The sequence below is a fragment of the Mirounga leonina genome, unplaced genomic scaffold (assembly GCF_011800145.1).
Source record: "Mirounga leonina isolate KUSES-001 unplaced genomic scaffold, KU_Mleo_1.0 Mir_168, whole genome shotgun sequence".
In the NCBI taxonomy this organism is placed as follows: Eukaryota; Metazoa; Chordata; class Mammalia; order Carnivora; family Phocidae; genus Mirounga; species Mirounga leonina.
The window spans coordinates 30,580,841-30,606,389 of record NW_023270426.1 but is presented as its reverse complement, the minus strand read 5'-3'; the positions used below and the strand labels follow the sequence as shown (position 1 = coordinate 30,606,389).

The following is a 25,549-nucleotide window of genomic DNA, read 5'->3' as shown; positions in this document are numbered from 1 at the left end:
CATATCAAGGAATTATGTGCACACTCAAGGTGGAAATGTCTAGCAAATTTATTCTTTTATTGTGTAGCTTTGGCGCCTGGAAATATACACAAGCACACACATCACTCCCATGTACCCACACCATTAGCTTCCAGGCCCATTCTCTTACCCAGCATTCATTGTCCTCTAATTTCAAGGTCAGCCTCGATTGTCTCTCTGACCAAAACTCCTCATCCTCTCCTGCACACACATCTATCCCTTCCCTTTAAAGCAGACTCCTCAGTCTCTTCACTCCCTGCATTTGGTCAGATAATTGTGGTAGGGGGCTGTCCTGTGTATCGTCCTGGGCTCTGCCCATTAGATGCTAGTTGCAACCCCCGTCCCAGATGTGATTACTGACCATTACTGTCCTAGAAGTGATTCAAAAATGTCCAGACAATCAGACAGTGATGATGGTTGCACCACCTTGTGAATATTTTAAAACCACTGAATTGTATACTTCATATTAAATTAACTAACTTGAAAAGATGTTCAGACATTGCCAAATGTCCCCTGAGGGGCAGAGTCATCCTCAGCTGAGAACCAATGTTTCAGAGAAAAGGGAGATAGGATTTTCAAGTTCAGGTATTCTTTGTTCTAGCTTTCCCTTTTTCTCCCTACATTGCATTATAAAAACCTCTCTTTCTGTATTATCACCCCATTTAGCTTCCACTGTTTTCTTCTCAGACTCCAATTCCCCATTTTCTGATTATTCCCAAAAGAGGTGTTAAAATAACCAGCCTACACTGTATACCCATGTGCCGTGAACCTAAAAGGCCTTTAGATTGCCAGATCGAAATTGGAAGACTATTTTTCACTTGCAAATAATTGTCTATGTAATGTTGGTTTTAAATCTGTGCTATTTAAATTGCTGGAATTTTGTTATATAGTTGACAGGTAAGTTCAGAGACAGTTCCGGAACTAACATTTTTGTCTTTAGGCTTACTTGTGCTATTTTTGCTATGTTTAGTTTTCCTCTAATTTATTCACTTCCCTCCTTGGAATGTTTGGTGAAGTGTTTGGTTTTATGAGAACTGGCAAATCCTGTTTTGTGATGAAATTCCACCCCGAAGCAGAGTTGAAATAAGGTTGGAAAGAAAGGGTAGCAAAAAACAACGGGATTGTTTACATTTCTGTGTGTCACCTTCAGCCATTTTTTACTATGGTAATAAACAACCAAAAATCCTAATCCAAATGGCTACGACGAAGTTGGTTTCTTGCTCACTAGTTCTGGGACATACTGCTGTCTCTACGAGGAAGTGGCATTCCCACTTCTCACTCCTGCTCACATTCCACTGGTCAAACAGGTTTCATGGCCAAGCCCAAGGGCAGTGGGGTGAGACCTACCCATCTCTCACGGGGATAGAGTCTGGGGGGATGGGCGCAATAGACAGGGGCAGCAGATTTTAAAATATATGTATAGTTAGCACAGTGCTTTTGCACCGCAAGTGAGCCTGAATCTTGAAACATCCAGACAATCTCCCGGAGATGGAAAAACGTATTTGTGATATTTCCAGCCGCAAGTACTAATGTTAGCGTTTTCATGGCCAGTTCTGTGTTTTAGGCTGGTGAACAGTCTTCTTGTTAACGCCCACTAATTCTTTGGGTTTTTTTTTCTTTCTTCAGAGAATTCGTGACTTAGAAGATAAAACAGACATCCAGAAACGACAGATAAAGGATTTAGAAGAAAAGGTACGTGTTCAATTCAATATGAATTTCAGTCTTGAAGTTTTAGATCAGAAAATAATAGGAGTTTCACTCCCTGCGTTTCATTTCTTCTCAGTTACACTGTGTATCACAGGCAGGTGTAGTGAGAGTCACACGACCTTCACCACCAGGCAGACACCCGCGTCTCAGCAAAGGTTCTGCCTTCAGCAGCCTCACCTGGACGTGTTTGCCTTTTGTGTTGCTTTCTGTTCTTTTCTACGTGTGTTTTCTTTCCTCAGTTTCCCCTTTCTTACCTTCGCTTCCTTTCTAAAAGTTTCTTTTGAGTTTTGTGACTCTACTTTGCTCTTTCTTTTAAAAATCTTTTTGGTACCTTTTTGAAAAAAAAAAAATCATTCTGGTTATTCTTCACAAAAAGCCCTTTTTTCCTTGAGCTGCAGTGTCCCTTCAACAGTAAGTCCAGAAACTTAGGTTGACACGTGGTAATTATGCCCCCATGTCACTTCCCCCAGTGGCCGGAGAGAGTCCTCCAAGTCAAGCAACACTTCGGGGGTAAAGCACAGTAGTTCTCAAAGAGGGCGTTTGGGAATGTGCATGGCGGGAGAAGGGAGAGGGCTCACACAGGGGTGCCGAACAAGCTGCAGTGAGGCAAACAGTCTCACACAACAAAGGATTCTCCCACCCGTGATGCCCAGAGCACCAGTGCTAGGAACACAGCAAGGATGGCAAGAGGCTTCTCTAGAGTTCCAGTGTGAATGCCTGTGCTGCAAAAGAGTATAGCTATTTTCTAGCATCTCCCGTGGGTACCCAAGACGAAAACAGCAAACCATCTGCCGTTTCTGAGACATGGTTAGGACTTTATTCATCCCAGTTGCTTCTTAGTTCTCCCTAAGTGTGAGATCACAGGGAGTCGGTAGGGGCCAGTAGCCACACCATCAGCACCTGGATTCTTATGTAGGCTGGGTCTTTCCATATCTATTTGACCTTGGTATGTGACTTAGACTTGTGTCTAAGCCTTACCGATAAAATAGGGATGATAAAGCTTGCCCTTACCTCCTCTCATGGGTTCCATGAAGAGCCAATGAAGTCACTTATGTGAAAATGACAAAACTCTGAGGTGTTCGATTAAAAAGTGTACTTTTTAAAATTTCCAAACAGAAAGTACACATCCTCTTCAAAATTTTAAATTTGAACGGTTCTCATGTCCGAAGTGTGCTATTTAGCGCTATGGGACTGAATGAGGCAAAGGTAAAGTGCCACGGACCGAGTCTGACTTCCCAGGGTTTGGCAGGAAGACCCACAGGAGGCCAGGATTGTTCCCAGCTTCCCTGCTTGTCAAAGCACATGCCTGATATCTTCCATTTTCCACATTTTTGAATGGCTAACTCTTGGTTCTAGTCATTTTCTGTACTGACTGAAGGAGGAAGTCAGAATTAAAACCAGAAACTTTAGTTTGGTTCAGTCCCCATTCATCTAAGGAAAAACAAACTGAAAAGGGGGTGGATTTTTTTAAATTATCTATTAATGTCACTCCCCTAGGCATTTTCTTAATAAACCTCATGGAAATTTTAGGAGGAGGGAGATTAAGACTATGTTCCCTGTCAGAATTTCCTGAATTTGTCATGTCACAGATCTGAACTTCTTAAACATTTATGATGATGGGGTAATGTACGTAATGGCAAACAAGGATTCTTCAGCTATCAAAGCAGCATATTCCACATATAATAGTAAACTAAGCCACTTCAAAACAACCGGTTGGTTTCTGACTGGAGATTCGAATGAGAGATGAGGTTTGTGACACACCTTCTATTCCCTTGACCTTGATTCTCACACACAAGCCTAGAAAAAATGCTAAAGATCACCTATGTCAGAATACTCCTCTTTCTTTTCCTGGGGTACTTGAACACCTACTGAGGGGACCTGAGATACCTTCTGTGTCCCTAACCCCCACGCACACAGTGCCCGTCACATGACAACCATAGACAGCACTGCCCCAGCCGTGCAGCGGTGCCTCATCCCGAGCACTCCCACGGTCACTGGCTTCATGGGCTCCCATGCAGAGTTACTCTGTGAGTCGGGCACGGCAGATACTCGGATCCCCTTTTATGCAGATAATAAAACAACAGTCCAGAGAGATTAAACAACTGGCCCAGGACCGTAGAACCAGTCCGTGGCAAATCAAGCCCAGAGGTCAGGGTGTCTGACGCTAAGTGCTACACTTGGCCCACCACACTGCCCGGACAAAGAATCTCATTGCCAGCGAGGTGATCGGCGTCTCCCGATGCCCCGAGAGGTAGCGCCGGTAGCTGACCTCCTCAGAGGAGTAGCGGAAGCCTCCCATTCCCTCCATCTTCTCCGGCTACGGGCGTCATTTTACCACTCTCCATCTTCAAGGAGTGGAAAAAAAAAGGTCAGAGTTTCTGCTTTCCAGACTAGTAGAACAGTCACCAATACATGGCTCCTGGCACCATGTTTAGAACTTGACCGTGCAATTTTGCTACAGTGAAGCAAGAGTCCTAGAAACTATGGCATTACAGGACACATGCAGATAATGTGCTCAACATGAGAATACCGTAGACAACCCTTATTCAAAGATGTCGTGGCCAACAGAATGCTCCCGAAGTGTGATAACAAGGTTAAAGACGGACTCTGTAAGAGTCAATCACCAAGGAAATTGATATTTGGGAAAAAAACAAAACAAAACGATCTGACTTGTGACCTTTAATAATTCGTAGGCAGTTGGTTATATACCATTGCTACATAAGCATGTCTGTCCCCCCAGGTATCTGTGTCTTGTTGAAGGTTCTCGGAGAAGAGAGACAAATCAGTCTCCGTTTAACTTCTATGAGTCAAAAAGGAGAGAACTCTCTGAGAAGCATGGAGATTTGAACAGCATCATGCATTCATTTTCCAAAGTGTCCTCTGATGTCCAAGCACGTTTTATACTATAGATCCTCACTCATCCAGGGCAGACCCAGGTTATGCCTGCTACCCTGATGTAATTACTAATAGTGCCCCCATTTCTACTTCAGAAATATCCCACGGTGGATGATTTATCGTATGTTTACCTTACATATTAATATTCTTCCTGCTCTGCCTTACTCCTAAAACCTGTCACATTAACCAAACAGTGATAGCCTTACGTGATTAAGTGTATGCTCTGATCATATTTTTGTATTTTTGGTAGGCCCTGCCACACATTAAAAAGGCGACAATAATATGGGCTGAAGTAGGACTCGGGAGGGCGAACCTCCAGGCTTTATTATGCCATAAAATTACAGGCAATTCGACTATTGACTAACTGTTCGGTGCTTATTTTTTTCATTTATAAAGTTACAGGCTTAAATCCATTATCTATTAGACCCCCTCAGAATTCCAAAATGTATGAGCTGATGTTAGTTGACACCGGGTTTTCATCACATTACTTTGCCAATAGATAAGTAAAATATACAGTTTTTTTTTAAACAGAAGGTACTTGGTGTGTATGTGACAAGTGGTCAGACTTGAGCAAAGTGGAAAAGCTTGAGGTTTTGTACGACATGAATGACAGTACAGAAATTCAGATTTACATAATCTTCTTCTTTTTCTTCTGCAGTTTCTGTTTCTATTCTTGTTCTTCTCTCTTGCCTTTATTCTATGGCCTTGATGTCAAGGTGCCTCTTAAAGGTAAGATTTCGTTTAATTCTCAAAATGTGGTTCTAAGAGGTATGTGATGAGCAGGATGCTGCATACAGTTACTATGCCCATGTTTGTTTGTTTGTTTGTTAAAAAAACAAATCCACTTAGTTTGGTTAGCTTAAATGCCATAAAAGGAGGAAAAAGTCACTTGAAACTAACGTAGCATTGTGTGTTGATTGTGCTTCAATTAAAAAAATTAAAATAAAAAAAGTGAGAAGCAGATCCAAACCACTTGCGTGATTATTAAAGAAGTAAAGGAACCATCAAGTATTGTGGAAATTGAGAATTTTGTTCTAGTGAACAGTATTGCTTTGGGAGGTCATGATGTCTGTGGAGCTCAGTGTTCTCACCAGTCTTTCATTATGCGGAAGGAGTTGCTTCCCTATCTGCAAAATGAAGAAATCTGAGTATATGTTTAGTATCTCTTCCAGCTTGAAAATTCTGATTCTTTAAGTCTAACAAGCTAAAAATGACTGATTACTCTTAACCCTTTCTCCCCATCTGACTTCAACAGAACTCAGGAAAGCAGGCTATTAAGTGAAATTGGATCTTCTTTTCAAATAAGATCATTTTCAATGTCAATTTAGAAAAATAAGAGTTTTATTATTACTAAATTATAAAGTCCATGTCTCACCAATTCATGTATAAATCATCTTAGGCACTGATTCCCAGTGTTAGGAAAAATACAGATTCCAAGTTCTTACCTCTGACTTAATGGATCAGGTTATTGGAGGTAGAGGTGAGAAGGAGGGTAGGAGAGGTGGAGAGCAAGGAATACTCTATGTCTTTAGCAAGCATACCAGGTAGTTCTGATGTCTACCCAGGTACAGAAACCACAACTCATATTATCAGTATTTAAAAATGAGGAAGGGCCAGGTGCTCTTCTAAATCCACGTATCGTGGTCTGTGACAACTTTGGTTTTCCTATTGTATTACACAGGGATCTTTCCTGGACCTCATGTTCTTCAACATTTTCTATAGCAAGTTGAAAAAAAGAGAAGAGACACTTTCTCTCTCCACGGGTATCAACTCTGTTACCTAGTTGTGGAACCGACAAGCGAAAGTGTTTTAGCATGACCTGATACAAGGAAGGAGTTAAGCAAATATGCCCAGGAAGTTTATGTCCTCATATAACCAACCCTCTGGCCTTATTCTTTCTTCCAAAAGAGTTTCTCTTCTGACTACAGCCATCCTTTGTCTGGCAATCAGGATGGTAGGCTTGTAGAACCTAAGGAAGAGGACTGAGACTCTTAAATTGAATAAGAATAGGGGTGCCTGGATGGCTCAGTCAGTTAAGAGTCCGACTCTTGATTTTGGCTCAGGTCATGATCTCAGGGTCATGAGATCAAGCCCCATATGGAAGCTGCTTAAGATTCTTTCTCCTCGCTCCCTCTCCCTCTGCCCCTCCCCCTTCCTGCTTGCTTGCTCTTTCTCTAAAAAAAAAAAAAATTGAATGAGAATATATAAGGCGAAATGGGTAAGATTTTCTAGGAAAGGGTAGGAATGGCTAGAGCGTCAGAAAATGAATAGCCCTCCCCAACCAAGAATAATAAATAAACAGGACAAAGTTTAGTGAGACCCAAGTACTATGTGGTAGTTGAGGGAAGAATCAAAACTCATAAATACTAGTTAGAAAAGGAGTAGGTTTGAACATTCACATCAATAATGGCTAACACTTACATGCCAAGGGATAGTCTAAGCAATAGATATAATGACCCTCACAACACCCCCTGTAAAGTTGGTGCTTTTTTTTTTTTTTTAGATTTTATTTATTCATTTAAGAGAGAGCACAGGCAGGGAGGAGGGGCAGAGGGAGAAGGAGAAGCAGGCTCCCCGCAGAGCAGGGAGCACGATGGGGGGCTCGATCCCGAGACCTTGGGATCATGACCTGAGCCGAAGGCGGACTCTTAACCAACTGAGCCACCCTGGCGCCTGCCAGATCAAGTCGGTGCTGCTTTTATTCCTTTCTTCACAGCTGGAGACACACCAACACAGGACTCTCCCAAGGCTGTAGAGCTACAGTTGGCAGGACTGGCATTTGTATGCAGACAGCCTCGCTCTAGAGGATTTTAGCCACTTACAAACCACCGCACTGCCGCACAAAGGAAAGAGGGCATTTCTTCTCCTTTCGAGCACCGTCTGTGTTCATGGATATCCGCAGTCAGGGGTATCTTCTGCAATGTGGGTACTACTGCTTGGCTAGTAGGTTTTGAAATTACAGTGTGCTCATCTCTATACCTTTTTCCACTTTTTGTGACTCTTTGAGGGTTGTACAGGACTTGATTTGCTTTTCTTCCAGAGTAGCACATAACTGACACTTAGTAATTGTCTGTTGAATGACAAGTCATGATTATAACTAATAATAATATAGTGAATTAGTGTGACAATGAATCTGGGGAGTTTCCATGTATAGGAAAATGGCTGAGTGGTTTAGAGTTACAGCTTTGAAGTTAGATGCTAACTGTTAAGTTTGGATCCTGCCATTTACAAGCTATGTCATGGTAACTTTAATCCACCTGAGATGAGGTTTCCTATTCTGTAAAATGGTTATATTACCTACAACATGGTATTATGTTGAGAGACTAAATGAGATTAAACATATAAAGGGCTTTTATCACATTGCTTGGAACATAGTTCACAATCAGCAACTCTTAGCTGTTACTATAAAAAAAGTTAGCTATCACATTTACTGCATCTGTCAGTTTATAAGTTTGAAATTATAACTTGTAGGGGCACCTGGGTGGCTGAGTCAGTTAAGCCTGTGACTCTAGGTTTTGGCTCAGGTCATGATCTCATGGTTCTGTGATCGAGACCCGCATCAGGCTCTACACTCAGTGGGGACTCTGCTTCTCTGCCTCTCTCTAGCCCTCTGCATCTTCTTTTGGCTCTGGTCATGATCCTGGGTTCCTGAGATCGAGCCCCACATCAGGCTCCCTGATCAGCGGGGAGTCTGCTTCTCCCTCCCCCTCTACTCCTCCTCCCTACTCGGGCTCTCTCTCTCTCTCAAATAAATTAATAAATAAAATCTTTTTAAAAAAAAACAAAGAAGTCTTTAAAAAAAAAGAAATTATAACCTCTAGCATTACCAAGTGGTTTACCACCTAAACCAGAACAAGTAATTGCATTTTTGTCTCCTCTTTTCAGGGAGTAATCTAAATTTAAATAAGACATGACTGGAAATTGATCAATGCCACTTTTATGTCCAAAGCAGATGAGGGAGAGATAGGAAGAAGTAAGGGAGAAAAATGTTTGGCTTATTGGCAGGTAGTTAAGGCGTACTGCCCATAACCACAAAAATATTTTTCCTACTAAGTATTTATATTCTGCTCTTAAACCCAAGACTCACTTAAATTATATGTAAAGATGCCCTCCCTAAAGTGGAGCCACGTGTACTTTTTTCTCCTTTAGCACTTATAATTACCTAAGTCATTTTGTCAGTGATCTAGAAGCTTCGGAAGGCTCCCAAGAAGGCACCCTTACTGTTTTAAGTGGTTGCTAAGTAATGCAGCTCCACAGATTCTATCGGGACTTTTATCTTAAGCAGGGGAACAATAGGTAGTTTCAGGAGATATCATCTGCCCATGCATTCTGGAGATTTATTCTAAATAAATAGTGCACCACAAACTCTTCCATGTCAGTTATGCAGGGAGACAAAGGAAAGAAGAAAATGAGAGGAGTACAGAAATAGCTATCACCAGGTTATTGTTACATCCGGTTATAATGACCCATTGAAAATCCTCTTCTTCTGAAGAGGGACATGTTAATGAAGAACATATCAGAACCAGCTCTGTTCATTATGAAGTTTGAAACAGAGAACAGGTGATCATGATTTTTCATCTACATACTGTTGTTCGTTTTTAATGATCCCAGTGTCAACCATGAACCCTTGAACTTGAGAGTTCAGTATTTTCACTTCCTGTCTAGTAACATAAAACACGGTTAAAAGGCACATAATACTGTATTGTTCTGTTAAAAAAAAAAAAAACTTAAAAAATATATACTGTATTATAAAAACAGCCACAGGGGTGCCTGGGTGGCTTAGTCAGTTAAGTGTCTGCCTTTGGCTGGGGTTGTGATCTCTGGTTCCTGGGATCGAGCCCCACATCAGGCTCTCTGCTCAGTAGGGAGTCTGCTTTTCTTTCTCTCTCTCACTCTGCCCCTCCACACTGCTCGTTCTCTCTCTCAAATAAATAAATAAAATCTTAAAAAAAAAAACAGCTACAGTTGATTAGTTACAAAATCTCCATTAAAATATGCAAATGTTTATTTCTTATTACATTTATATTTTTTCAATCCCTCCTGCCAAGGCCTGTGGGTGGCCTGTGGAAAACAAATGGTAATATGACTCTACTATATTTATTGTTTAAAATGAAGATTTTTGTTCCTTATTCTTTTATATTGGTAAGAGAAATAGATAAGATGACTCATAATATGTCAGTTAATCCGTTTTTCTTTCCTTTTTTTTTAAGATTTATTTGTTTGAGAGAGAGAGTACAAGCAGGGGATGGGCAGAGAGAGAGGGAGAAGCAGACTTCTCACTGAGCAGGGAGCCCAGTGTGGGGCTCGATCCCAGGACCCCGGGATCATGACCTGAGCCCAAGGCAGACGCTTAACCAACTGAGCCACCCAGGCACCCCTAATCAGTCTTTCTTTATGTAGATACATTTATTAGTCTTCATCTAGTCATATTGAGATTGTTTCCCTCCATGTTTTATACATTAGACTATTAAGAAAGCATAGAGTAGGGCTTATGCTTTATATAACTTTGTATCTTCAAGGTCTACAACAGTGCCTTATATATACTAGGTGCTGAATACATTTTAAGTTGGGCGCCTGGGTGGCTCAGTCGTTAAGCGTCTGCCTTCAGCTCAGGTCATGGTCCTAGGGTCCTGGGATTGAGCCCCGCATCGGGCTCCCTGCTCCACGGGGAGCCTGCTTCTCCCTCTCCTACTCCCCCTGCTTGTGTTCCCTCTCTCACTGTGCCTCTCTCTGTCAACATAAATAAATAAAATCTTGAATACATTTTAAGTTGACAGATGGACTGAAGGGTAGACAAATGAGTAAATGGTTGGGTAAATGACTGAGAAAGCAGATTTGTGACATGTTAGATCAGAGCCCTGGATAGCATGGGACTGTAATACCACGATGGCTATTTTCATTTGTTCTTTATGTGTCATTGGGGAATAACTTTAAGAATGAGTGAACAAAGGAAAGAATACATGAACAAATACATTCTCCCCCAACTCCTTGGTAGTATTGTCCTACTCACCTGGCTCAGTGCTTCTCCTCTAGACACTCATAATTGACTCTTCACACAGCCGCTGAGTAAGTTTTAGGAAACACAAATCTAACCATGCCCCCTGCCTGGGAAAGCATCATCATTAGAGTGAAATCCCATTCCCTTAATGTGGCCAAACAGACCTGGTGTGGTCTAACTGCAGACAATCTCTCGGGCTTTCTCTTGCTCTAGAAGCTCCTTTGATGAGCCTTAGTCCCTTCTGCCTACCGCAGGGGTTTGCCCACACAGTCCTTGTGCACACAGTGCTTTTAGCCCTACTTTATCTAGCAAACACCTACTCACTCATCCTTCAGATCCCAGCTCACGTATGACTCCCGCAGGCAAGTCTTCCTTGATTTCACTCCCGGCCAAATTTTACATGCGTTTGGGTTGTTTTGGTTGTTGTTGTTGTTTTTGTTAATTAATGCCTGTATTCCTCATTGTATATAGGTTCACAAGGGCCAGGACCATACATGTTTTCTTCATCCTGTAACCCAAATACCCAGATAGTGCCCAGCTTGTACTTGACAATCCATAAATACTTTTTTTTTTTTTTAAAGATTTTATTTATTTATTTGAGAGAGAGAGAATGAGAGACAGAGAGCATGAGAGGAAGGAGGGTCAGAGGGAGAAGCAGACTCCCTGCTGAGCAGGGAGCCCGCCATAAATACTTCTTAATGATAGTTACGATTTATGGTAAAGAAGAGAAAGAAGACATCTGTTTTGTGGTTGAACGAGTGCATTTCCTATCTATTATTTTATTTAATAGTTAGAGAGATCCTACAAAATAGATACTATTATACCTCTATAAATATTAATATCTTAATATAAAAAAATTAGCAAGTAATAGCATCTACTATTTTTCTACGGATTAAGTGACATTATATAAGTAAAGCAACCAGTATAGTACCTGGCACGTAGAAAGACTCATTAAAAGCCGAGTTCCTAGGGCATACTAAGCATTCTGTCTTGGATCATGCATTTTATGAGATATACTGCTATCTACTTTGACCACATTTCCCACACAACCATCAACTAGTTAATATCCATTTGTCCTACCCATTTCAGTGTAAAATCAGGGACTCAGGGAAGCCTCCTCTGATCCTCTGACTTCAGTTATGTTTCATTCACTATTATCTGTCTTTCCCACTAGGATTCTCATAGGCCGACTACCTAACAGGGTCGGTTTCCTCATCTGTAAGATGGAGGTAATAATAAGAGCTATACTTCATTGAATATTTTACTATATGATAAATTGTATATGAGGGTTGACAAAACGAAAGGTGTCAGGAAGGCCCCTAGGGGTCTGGATGGTACAGTTGGTTGGGTCATGGTACCCTTTACAGGGTTATTTATGATAACTAGGGATTAGGAGGTAGCTACAGTTTGAATCAATATGCTTCTAAATATGTGGCCCATAAAGGATCTAAACTAACTTCTAGCAGTTAGAAAACCCTAAAGAATAGTGAACATAAGTAGCCTGTCCATTGAACCCAACTCAAATTAGCTAAGTGTCATCCATGAACCAGGCAATGTGGCGGGTACTTGGATGCTAGAGTCACAAGTCAGAAGTGACATCACTGTGCTCATTCGCTTTCGGTCTGGTGACATGTCGTAAACTCAGAAATGGTAGCTGCAATCGCTATTTGACAGAGGAGGAAACTAAAGCTCAGTGACATTAAGCAACCCACTCATAGGAATCCCTGAGGTTCTGTCCTATCCCAAGGGCCTTGTCAATCAAAGATGAATGTATATTCTCTACAGTTTTAGTTACAGTGTACTGACCTTTGATTCACTGAAAATTGGTCATCGATGGTGGCCCATTGGATGGGCTTCAGCTATTCAGAATGCCCGTTTGAATAAATGTGGCTCTGCCCCAAGTTCCTTTACAGATACTCAATGTACAGAAATTTAATATTCTGGGAGACTGCCTATACATCCATTTGTTTTTTTTAAACCAATGTTGTTTTACTCAAATGATGGGCTTTATCTCAGTTGTGACAGGCAGAAATGATGCATATGTGCTTTGAAACAGAATTTAAGATTTATCTCTGACAATGTGTAAATTGAAAGTTTGCAAGCAACAGACTTTCTGTGTTTACTTATTTATTTTATCCATACAAGCACACATACACTGTATGTATTTATATGTGTATATATATACACACACACCTTAAAGTATCTTTTACATACATTAAGATAAATTCTCTTCTCTACCAGGGAATAGGGGAGTATTACAGTTGTAACTAGTTGTTTGGGGCTCTCATCTCAGTGGGATGCTAATATGAACACAATCTGTTTTTCTCAAAACATGGCTTTCACTCGGGTTCTTATTTTCCTCTCTTCTTCTTTAATAAATCTTAAGCTGGTTCCCCAGTTTTCCAGTTCTTGAAAGTCTAGCTCAGTTTTAAAATTCAACCTCAGATTCTGTCTAATCTCATTTCTTCCCTACTCCAGGTATAGGGCAGGTTCATGATCTGGCTCTAAGAGATCTCTCCCTCTTCGCTCTTCAAAGCTCGGTTCTCCTGGAGGGCAGGGAAGAGGTAGAGGGAAAAGGGTACATGCCTCTCAACTGCACTGACAGTGGTTGTGACTCTCTCCCTGGTGGTTGATGCTGTTTCTCTGGCTGTTACCAGTTCTTGATGTCCTTTCTATGAGAGCTGATGAAAGACTGGCCATTTGAGGGAACATATATGTGAGTTCTTCAAAAGCTGTGCAGGGTGTGCCCACAGCAGTATTCCCTGACTGGCTGAGACCCGAGCTCTTCCACTGTGACTCTGGATCTCAGCACTGGTGCTCCCAGCCACAGCATCTTGCTGGGAAGGAAGCTCCTGCCCCTGTCTCTGCCCCGATAGACAGAGGAAGATGTGCAATAGGTGAGCATTGCTCTGTGTTTGAGCACTAGAATGTGAGTCTCATTTGTGCAGGTACCAACAGTCTCTCCCTCCTACATCTCACCCACTGTACTTCCCACTGGTCCTCCTCTGGGACCCTATCACTCTTTCATTCATGTCTAATCTAGTCTCTAGGTGCAAAGTGGCTCTGCAAATATGAATTCCAAATATTTCTGACTGGTGCTTATGGCAGGAATTCTTTTGAATCTTTCATTTACCTCTGGTTGGTGGATTGGAAACTTCCCTGGGGTACTAACTGCATCGCCTCCCACCACTTTGGATCTTGATCACTATTTCTGGGGCACCAGTAAAGTCCTGCTACAGAATTAGTATTTTTGTTTTACAGATGGAGAAATGAAGGCTGAGAGAATTGAAATAATTTGTCCTTGGACATGCAGTGAGAAAATGGAAATCCCAGTTTTCTCCATCCATGTTATTCAGGCTCTAAAGGCCATGTCTTTGAGCAGCGCGTGATAGCTCGTCCTTTGTGCCATCGCTGGCTTCTTGGGGGAAGAGAGTATTATATCCTTAACTTCTAACCAAGTGAAAACTCAGACACAGAGACTTAAAGAGGAATAGGGCTAGGAATCCTAACTGGTATAGTCCGGGGAAGTACCTTTTCAAGAACATCTCTGGAGCCAATTAAGAAACCCGTATGGCATAATTCCCCAGGGAATCCCCAGGTCAGGACCTCAGGGTGGAGACCACCTGCCACTGGATACAATTGTTGAGGAGGAAGTATGACATAAAAGTAAGTCACTGAAGGGCATAGACAGACCTGCTTTTAAAATAATCTTATATTTATATTTGGGGGTATGATCATTCATTTGAGCTTCTAAGGTATTGTCTTGGAAGGCCCCAGAAGAAAAGGCCACAGTGATAATTGTTAATACGTCAGGCTGCTTATTATGAAATAAGACCTGTTCATCACTTTTTATGCATATATAACCCTTGAAATAGACCATTCACTTTTCTCACTTAAAATTAATTACGCTTTGAGACTTCATTTATGTAACTTGGATTAGATCGTAGAGCCCAAAGAGGTGGTAAAGAATAATTTTTTTTTCTTTAAAAAAAGGACTTTTTCCTGTTTCAGCTAATGACAGAAATGATGATTTAAAATTTTTCCCTCTATTTTACAGAGTAACCGAAAACACGGATAAGACCCCAGAAAGGCAAATGCTTCTAGACCTTCAGAGATGGCAGAAATGTTTACAACAGTGAGAGGGAGATCACAAACTGAGAACTACCCTGTAGCCAGGACTACAACTGTGCATTTTAAAGCCATTATTCAAGGTTTCTTACTTGACAGTTCCCACATGACCCTGTTGAAAATCTACAATATATGCTGCATTTAATGAAACATGTATATGTCAAGCCAGAAGAAAAGAACTATAGACGTATATTGTGTAAAGAAAAAGTTCAGCAGTGGAAACAGTTTCAGCAGATCGAGGAAAGAGGTGTCTTGGGCATGGAACCAAAGTCACAAAGAGACATTCTCCCCCTGCTGTGCAGGGGGATCATTTTAAAGTAACACCACACCCCGTGGAAACAGGAGTCCTGAAATAAACATTTCCAAAAATCAAAACAAACGGGAAAACAAGGGCGGGGGGGGAATGAAGCACGAGGAGTACCTATGAGGAGCTATTTACAATAAAATGTTTCCTTTGAAAAGTCTGGTTTCTTACTACAGGGATTTGCTTTTTGTCTTTATTGTTGTCTAAAACTCAGGAACAGAGACGTCTGCGATGTGAACGGGAAGGAAAGCAGCCTCCTGTTTGTTTTCCTGCGAGAGGTGGGGCTTGTGGGATGCATTCCACGGATGACAGAGGAGAAGCGGATGACAGAGGAGAAGCGGATCACGGTGACCCCTGACGAAACTGGCAACAAGGCGGAGGACCTCGGCGAATGTAACATAAGAAAAAAAGCAGATGTGATGCTGCCTTGGCCTTCTGTCACATCTGTCTTTCTCCACGAACAGACTGATCTCAGTCATACTGAAAATTAAGAAGATGATGCTCTAAATCACAAGCTCCCTGACTTGGTTCTGTTTAGAATGCTAACATCTCTAGGGAACATGGGCCCGAGAGCATCTCTGAATCCGTTTCCAAAATACTGGTTTTCAAATGGCTGCTTAAAATTGCCTGCATAAATATATGATTTGAATAAAAAGACAATAGAGGTGAAAAGTAAACTACCAACAGTTGAGTTTGCCACAGAGATGTGAATACTCAACACAATTATGACGATTTTTTAAAGTATCCTGATATGCCCAGAGCATTCTGACCTCTTATCGTTTAGACTGGTAACATTTTTTTTCCCCAGAGAGCTGACAGCAAAAAGACAGCTCTACTTTTTTTATATAGAAGTAACATACATTTACCAATAAGGTCGTTTTCTACCAGAGACGAGTAGAAGACAGATACTTTTCCTAAGTTATGTAATACTGAGCCTTGGATTCAGCTCTGAGAGCCAATAAATGTTCCTGAAAAGCAAATTTTACACCTCATTTACTGTAGATAACAAAACAGCCTCAATTTTTCAAATTGTCAAGGTTTTATTTACAGGGCTAGATTTCCCATGCATAAAGAATGTGTGTAGGGAGCCAGAAACTCCTACAAAATGCTACGCAAATCCTTCCATACGTGAGTTCCGTATCTTATTGTTTGGTTTTTAGCACTGGCATTTTCCAAGCCAGAAAAGGAACTGAAGAATAGGCAAGGAAGCCTAGAATGCTGGGGTCTCACGTTTTGTCCTCTTTACTGCTGACCCAGGTGTCTTTGGCCCAGTCACTTAACCTCTCTGTGCCTCAGTCTCCTCATCTGCAAAATGAGGTTAAATGCTTTTTCATAAAGGTTTGTTTGTTTGCTTTTGCAATTCTGGAACAAGAGGTGCTTAAAGTAGCACAAAGTGCTTTGTAAAATGATGACTGCTATATTATTCAACTTTCTTGTATTGTTGAGAAAGAGTCCCCCATGTGATAAAATAGTGCTTCAGTTTGGTTAAATCTCAGCACCGCAGCACTGAAGCTTTTCCATCAAACTACCTGGAATATTGCTAGCAATAAATGTCGGGAGATCCAGAGCCGGGATCTCTAATAACCTATAGTAAATATATCATCTCATGCTTTTGAACAAGATAGAAGAACGTCATTTCACTGATAAGCATCTTCTAGCTCTCCTTATTGTGCATGCATGCCATGATACGAAACAACACTTCTATCGTAGGAGAGCCAACTCTGAAATTAAGGTGTGGAGTCTACGAATAGTATCACATAATTAGTCTCATCACCCCTTTCATTTCGGGGAGATGTACAGTAATGGGTCCTACTGGAAATATACAAAATAATTATCCCGCTGGATTCTTTATTCAACTGGGTCGTTTCTTTACTCAGTATGAAGAGCACATTCATTGTGCAGGCAATGTCAAAGAAGGTGCCACTGCGGTCTGTGACCCAATCCTTTCCAATCTCTGAGTACATGGAAGAGGACCAATTACTCTTCCCTCTGACTTTTCTCTTCTGCTCTTTATTGGTCATTCCAGGGTCCATCTGAGCAAATTCATACTCCATCTGCTATAACAAACCTGCTTTCCTTCTCTTCATCTTGCTTTTTCCACCAAGAAACTTGTATGCTAAATTTTATATCCAAACACTGACTTTGATTTAAATGACTAGAAACATTTGTAAAAACAGTGTGGCTTGATCATGTACCTTATCTGCTATAAATCTGATTGTATCATACACATCCAAGATCACACGAGCAATACAGGTAGGATGACCATCTACACTGCTTTAGATGTGTTTAGGGCGAATGCAAAAAGGAGGGATTTGTACTTTTTGTTTAACCTTCAGGACATGAGCAAAGTTCTCTAGATTTTAGGCTAAAAGGGTATATTTTTACCAAGTCTTACCCCTGATCCTCAAAATTAACATACCATTGGATGAGGCTAAATATTTTTTTTTTTTTTAAGATTTTATTTATTTGACAGAGACACAGTGAGAGAGGGAACACAAGCAGGGGGAGCAGGAGAGGGAGAAACAGGCTTCCCGCTGAGCAGGGAGCCAATGCGGGGCTCTATCCCAGGACCCTGGGATCATGACCTGAGCCGAAGGCAGACGCTTAACTGAGCCACCCAGGTGCCCAAGGCTAAGTATTTTTGATAAGTACATCTCTATTATTCATTTCAACAATTATAAAAACATCAACAAAATTGTAAAGGTATGTTTCACTCATGGATCCACAGAAATGAATCATTTTTAAATGAATGCTTCCCTTGCATATGATGTTCAGCAATAGCAAAATGTGTCTCATGAGTAATGGAGAGGCTGAATGTGGCCCCACTTCTTACAGAGAGTACTGTGATCTTCAATTTGGTAAAAAATTTTTACCACTCTGATCTTTAATTTCTGCATCTGAACTATCCTGACACATTTGGCCAATGAGTTAGTAGTGGTCAGAACAACATTCTTCAGGGTTCCTTTACTTAATTTTTTCTTATTGAAGTATTCATCTCTTGGAAAATAAATATAACCTGATATTAAAGAATAGTCTGACATAAAAATGAAAGCCCCAATTTGGATAGTTATTCAGGACAGGAAAATTTTCATGAGGAGGGAAGAACAAAATCAAAAACTATACTTGGCTATCATACTAGAAAGCCTCTGTTACTAAATTGACTGTCTAACCCTTTTTCTTTAATGCCAGCTAAATTTTATTTTAGGAAACACTAGAATGTGCTGAAAATAAGCACATTTTAATGTGCTTTTAACCCATGTCATATAAATGAAATTATTGCCAGTAGTAAGGTTTTAGGGGTGGAAGAATAAATTTTGCTTTGATTTTTCTTCCACTTCCACATAGGTGGCCTTGTTCTTCAGTAGGATAGACATGATGTAGAGGGCTCATGGGTCATCACTGGAGTAGAAAGGGGACATTTGTTCTCTACTAGTATGGAAGAAATAAAGTTTTGCCAAATAATTTTTGCTACAGTATTTTATTTCAACTAAATTTTTGTTTATGATAAATCTTTGATAAATTTGTTCCTTTTGTATTGTCAACTTTTTCTGTAAACCCATTGTGTAACTCACATGTTTAATGTCTTCAATGTAATTCATAAATTCATTGTTTTAAAATGAAGTGTTTGAAAAACTGCCTAGGTTTTCATGGGAACTGTAAAAATGATATTTATCAGTTTTGTGTTGATGTTTAAATAACTGGATCACGTGTGTTATGTTACATCAAAGTAGATGGACAGCATAGACATTTTATTTTCTAAATACTTAATTGATTTTTTTGATCTGTCAAAGAGTGGCACTATATATGTATATATGTATATGTATATACATATATACATAGGTATACATAGTATATGTATGTGTGTGTGTGTATATATATATATATACACACATATACATTTATCTACTATATTGAAAAAGTTCAATATAACTTCTGAGAGATCAGTAATCAAAACAAATCTTAGATGACTTTATGTCATGAGCTAATACTTCCAGGATGGGCCCAAGCCTCTCCTTATGACTTCTACTTTCTATAGGGAAAAAAATAGATCACAAGGTCTTAAAGGACAAAAGCTTCCATTCCGTTCAACTGCCTTGTCACTTCTATATATTACCTTGAGACTGAATTTCAGGTGTATTGGTGAGAGGATTCATAAATAATAGAAGGTTGGAGTTGATCCTCTAATTTCATTTCAGTACTGGGCAAGGAAGAGTCACATTCCTTTGCTGCCTTTAATTTTGTTCTTCCTAAATAAACCTTCTATTGTTGAAAGTCCAAGTCCAATGTTTAATCAGGTTACTAAAGATATACTCCAAGGAGTAATGTGGCAAAATAGATTATAATTTGCTATATTCAACCTAGCGTATCATGCTCAGAGGCGGCAGTGACTGATTGGGTAAAGGTCCCTGTTTTTGTATTGAGGTCTTTGTACCCATGCTTTTATTTCCATCCTTGTTATATCAAAGTTCTATAGGATGGAAGTGGTGTAGATAAACAACTTTAAGTCCAATTTGGCCTACAATCAAGACTCTACAAACTTGCTCGAGTGTGGGTAATGCAATTTCCCCAAAGCACATCCCCAGCATCCATCAATAACAGCAATCACTTAGATTTGATTGACATCTCACAAAATGTGCCTATTTCCCCCCATTCACTATAGTAACTTCCTACAATGAGGCAGATCAAAATCCAAACTTTTATAAATATGTAATGTACATATAGAAACATATATATTCTGTACATAGGTGATGGTTTGAGCGCTTACTTAATGTGTACTTCTGTCCTAGGATTGAGGACTTAAGGAAGGGGTTTTTCTATGCTGCTAGGTAACTCATATTTTTGGTTAGCATCTGGTGTCTGTGCTCTTCTCCTCCTTCCCTGCCTCTTCTCCCACCTCCCCTACCTTCTGTTCACTACCACGATTCCCTGTTGTTGACTGAGGCAAAGAACTGCTCATTGGTTTCCAATTACCCAGCCCCATAAACCAGTCTGGTAGTGTTGCCAGTGGTTTTCTAGGAAGAGCAACAGAAAGTCCAGTACAATCGACAGTATTAATATTACCCAAAAGTCCCATAATTTTATCAGCTAGAAATTTCATTCCAACAAGGTTCATGCATGTTTTAACCATCAAGATCCAACTCTATGGGGACTCAAGAAGAGAGCTTATGTATTTGAATACATAGTTCCCCAAAGCCTACTGTGCTCATGTAGCCAGGGGACCAATTTCTCAGAGCTTTCATCCAATCAACTGCCTCATTTGGGGTTCTTTATCTCCATCTCATTAGCATGACTCCATCTATTGGTTCAGTGCTTGTTTATTAATGGGAGAAAAATATAGATTGACTGAGTTTCACCAGGATGATCCCCTGAAGTACACTGAACATGTACATGCACTGTATGTATTACCATAGAGATTGGAATCAATTTATTGTATGTAAAGTTTTATGAACAGTTATTTTATAATTTACGTATTTAATATAGGAATCAATGAGCTCTGGTGTTTTAGTTTATATAAAAATAAAACAAGCTGCATTTTTTAAAACTTTATCTTGCATTGTTCATAGGTTTTTGCTTTTGTTTTGTTTAACTGTCTTCTTACCTACTTTTGACAAACAAGGTAAAGCAAAATCAGAGCTCTCAGTATAATGTCAGTGATCAAACTCTACATCAAGGGTAGTAAATAGGTTTCTCCTCATCTAGTCACTCTGAAATTTTTATTGTACTTGCCAGGGGCACTGTAGAGAAGAGTCCAAGGCAGAATTTACATGTCGAGGAGAGACTTATGATCATTCAGCATGCCTGCTCTGAGTATAATTTGGGAGAGAATCTGGCCAGGTATTTGCCATCCTTATTCTAGATATTTCTTCTTTTCCTGTGTCCACCTACCTTTCTTCCCTACCATACGGAGCCACTAGATGTAGCAAGTTAACAAGTATGTATCATGTGAGCATCCTTTATGTACCCGTCCTTACAGCCTGGCATGCCATGGGTCTACCCTCAAAGAGCTTATAGATAGGATTGGGGCAGAGCAAGATGGCGGATGAGTAGGAGACCTGGATTTCGTTTGGTCTCAGGAATTCAGCTGGATAGGGATCAAACCATTCTGAACACCTACAAACTCAACAGGAGATCGAAGAAAAGAATAGCAGCAACTCTGAACAGAAAAGCGACCACTTTCTGGAAGGTAGGACATGCATGCGGAGAAGTGCATCCGAGGCGATATTCGGGAGGATAGATGGCAGGGGAGGGGGCCTCCGTCGGACGCTTCTGGCAAGTGATAGAGCCGCAGAGCACAAAATCGGAACTTTTAGAAGTCCGCTCCACTGAGGGACGTCGCTCCAGTGGCTAAGCGGGGAGGGACAGTGTGGTCTCAGGACCCTCGGGGTCACAGAAAGACTGGGGGTGCCTGAGTGTGGCAGAGCTCCCAGGGATTGGAGCGGGGAAGCTGGCTGCAGAGACAGAGCCGAGGAGCGGGCTCTCAGCTCGGGGTTGCCATAAACCGTGATCCGCGGCACAGTCGAGCCACTGCTCCTCCAGCAGGGACCCAACAAGCAGCAGATCCGGGGAGACTCACCTTCCTCCCCTGGGAGGAGCGGCACAAGAGCGCACCGCAGGGATCTGCTGGGTTTGGAGACTCCACCCGGGGTCAGGTGCCAGAGATAGAAACGCGCGGTCACAGGCCGGGTGAGCACGGAGTGCGGCCGGAGACCGGGGAGACGGGAGTGACTGACTCTTTAAAATTTTGGGATACAGTTTCTTCTAACAGACCTAAATATACCCTAAATCTCTAGTGTATGGCTTTGTTCTATTCTCCTGCCTGATCACATTCTCTCCCCCTCCCTTTTTTTTAAATTTCTCTTCTTTCTTTTTTCAACCCAACTTCTTATCTTATCAATTCCTTTTATAAAATCTTTTATACTTTTCATCTTTACAGTCATATTCCATACCTTCATCACATTTACGCCTATTTTTGTACATATATAAGCTTTTCCTTTTTTAAAATTTTGGGAGGCAGTTTCTTCTAACAGACCAAAATACGCCCCAAATCTAGTTTGTGGCACTGATCTATTCACCAGCCTGATCATATTTGATCATATTCTTCTTTTTTTCTTTATCTTTTTCTCTTTTTTTTTCTTTTTTCTTTCTTTCCCTTTCTTTTCCCCTGGTTTCAGGTCTCTTCTGATTTGTTTAGTGTATATTTTTCTGGGGTCATTGTTACCCTGTTAGCATTTTGTTCTCTCATTCATCTATTCTCCTCTGGACAAAATGACAAGACAGAAAAAAATCACCTCAAAAAAAAAAAAAAAAAAAAAGAACAAGAGGAAGTACTGACTGCCAGGGACCTAATCAATAAGGACATTAGTAAGATGTTGGAACTAGAGTTCAGAATGACAATTTTAAAGATACTAGCTGGGCTTGAAAAAAGCATGGAAGATATTAGAGAAACCCTTTCTGGAGAAATAAAAGAACTAAAATCTAACCAAGTCGAAGTCAAAAAGGCTATTAATGAGGTGCAATCAAAAATGGAGGCTCTAACTGCTAGGATAAATCAGGCAAAAGAGAAATTAGTGATATAGAAGACCAAATGATGGAAAATAAAGAAGCTGAGAAAAAGAGATAAACAAGTACTAGATCACGAGGGCAGAATTCAAGAGATAAGTGATACCATAAGATGAAACAATATTAGAATAATTGGGATCCCAGAAGAAGAAGAAAGAGAGAGAAAGGCAGAAGGTATGATGGAGCAAATTATAGCAGAGAATTTCCCTAATTTGGGGAAGGAAACAGGCATCAAAATCCAGGAGGCACAGAGAACCCCCGTCAAAATCAATAAAAATAGGTCAACACCCCAACATCTAATAGTAAAACTTACACATCTCAGAGACAAAGAGAAAATCCTGAAAGCAGCTCAGGAGAAGAGATCTGTAACCTACAATCATAGAAACATTAGACTGGCAACAGACCTAGCCACAGAGACCTGGCAGGCCAGAAAGGACTGCCATGATATATTCAGAGCACTAAATGAGAAAAATATGCAGCCAAGAATACTATATCCAGCTAGGCTGTCATTGAAAATAGAAGGAGAGATAAAAAGCTTCCAGGAAAACAAAAACTAAAGGAATTTGCAAACATGAAACCAGCCCTACAAGAAATATTGAAAGGGGTCCTCTGAGCAAAGAGAGACCCTAAAAGTAACATAGACCAGAAAGGGACACAGACAATATACAGTAACAGTCACCTTACAGGCAATACAATGGCACTAAATTCCTATCTTTCAATAGTTACCCTGAACATAAATGGGCTAAAGACACAGGGTATCAGATTGGATAAAAAAACAAGACCCACCAATATGTTGTCTGCAAGAGACTCATTTTAGAACCAAAGACACCCCCAGTTTGAAAGTGAGGGGGTGGAAAACCATTTACCATGCTAATGGACACCAAAAGAAAGCTGGGGTGGCAATCCTTATTTCAGACAAATTAGATTTTAAACCAAAGACTATAATAAGGGATGAGGAAGGACACTATATCATACTTAAAGGGTCTATCCAACAAAAAGATCTAACAATTGTAAATATCTATGCCCCTAACAGGGGAGCAGCCAATTATACAAGCCAATTAATAACAAAATCAAAGAAACACATCGATTGTGTGTTTCAATAATACAATAATAGTGGGGGACTTTAACACCCCCCTCACTAAAATGGACAGATCGTCTAAGCAAAAGATCAACAAGGAAATAAAGACTTTAAATGACACACTGGACCAAATGGACTTCACAGATACATTCAGAACATTCCATCCCATAGCAACAGAATACACATTCTTCTCTAGTGCCCATGGAACATTCTCCAGAATAGATCACATCCTAGGTCACAAATCAGGTCTCAACCGGTACCAAAAGACTGGGATCATTCCCTGCCTATTGTCAGACCACAATGCTTTGAAACTAGAACTCAATCACAAGAGGAAAGTCGGAAAGAACTCAAATACATGGAGGCTAAAGAGCATCCTACTGAAGAATGAATGGGTCAACCAGGAAATTAAAGAAGAATTAAAAAATACATGGGAACCAATGAAAATGAAAACACAACTATTCAAAATCTTTGGGATGCAGCAAAGGCAGTCCTAAGAGGAAAGTATATAGCAATACAAGCCTTTCTCAAGAAACAAGAAAGGTCTCAAGTACACAACCTAACCCTACCCCTAAAGGAGCTGGAGAAAGAACAGCAAATAAAGGCTAAACCCAGCAGGAGAAGAGAAATAATAAAGATCAGAGCAGAAATCAATGAAATAGAAACCAAAAGAACAGTAGAAAAGATCAACAAAACTAGGAGCTGGTTCTTCAAAAGAATTAACAAGATTGATAAACCCCTGGACAGACTTATCAAACAGAAAAGAGAAATGACCCAAATCAACAAAATCATGAATGAAAGAGGAGAGATTACAACCAACACCAAAGAAATACAAACAATTATAAGAACATATTATGAGCAACTCTATGCCAGCAAATTAGATAATCTGGAAGAAATGGAGGCATTCCTAGAGATGTATCAACTACCAAAACTGAACCAGGAAGAAATAGAAAACCTGAACAGACCTATAACCACTAAGGAAATTGAAGCAGTCATCAAAAATCTCCCAAAAAACAAAAGCCCAGGGCCCGATGGCTTCCCAGGGGAATTCTACCAAACATTTCAAGAAGAATTAATACCTATTCTTCTGAAACTGTTCCAAAAAATAGAAATGGAAGGAAAACTTCCAAACTCGTTTTATGAGGCCACCATTACCTTGATCCCAAAACCAGACATAAAACCCCATCCAAAAGGAGAATTACAGACCAATATCCCTGATGAACATGGATGCAAAAATTCTCACCCAAACACTAGCCACTAGGATCCAACAGTACATTAAAAGGATTATTCACCACGACCAAGTGGGATTTATCCCTGGGCTGCAAGGTTGGTTCAACATCTGCAAATCAATGTGATACAATACATGAATAAAAGAAAGAACAAGAGCCATATGATCCTCTCAATAGATGCAGAAAAAGCTTTTGACAAAGTACAGCATCCTTTCTTGATCAAAACTCTTCAGAGTATAGGCATAGAGGGTACATACCTCAATATCATAAAAGCCATCTATGAAAAACCCACAGTGAATATCATTCTCAATGGGGAAAAACTGAGAGCTTTCCCCCTAAGGTCAGGAACACGGCAGGGATGTCCACTATCACTGCTGCTATTCAACATAGTATTAGAACTCCTAGCCACAGCAATCAGACAACAAAAAGAAATAAAAGGCATCTGAATCAGCAAAGAAGAAGTCAAACTCTCACTCTTTGCAGATGATATGATACTTTATGTGGAAAACCCAAAAGACTCCACCCCAAAGCTGCTAGAACTCATACAGGAATTCAGTCAAGTGGCAGGATATAAAATCAATGCACAGAAGTCAGTGGCATTCCTATACACCAACAACAAGACAGAAGAAAGAGAA

At 40.4% G+C, this 25,549-nt stretch overlaps 1 protein-coding gene across 1 annotated transcript in view; it reads left to right on the top strand.

The window, feature by feature from the left end:
• Positions 1–15,703, top strand: part of JAKMIP2 (janus kinase and microtubule interacting protein 2) — a 162,184-nt gene extending 146,481 nt beyond the window's left edge. Inside the window, exons 20-21 of the mRNA XM_035014411.1 lie at positions 1,645–1,710; positions 14,676–15,703. Coding sequence (XP_034870302.1) covers positions 1,645–1,710; positions 14,676–14,696 — 87 coding nt within the window. The 3' untranslated portion in view covers positions 14,697–15,703. The remainder of the gene's footprint in view (positions 1–1,644; positions 1,711–14,675) is intronic.
• Positions 15,704–25,549: the final 9,846 nt, after the last annotated feature.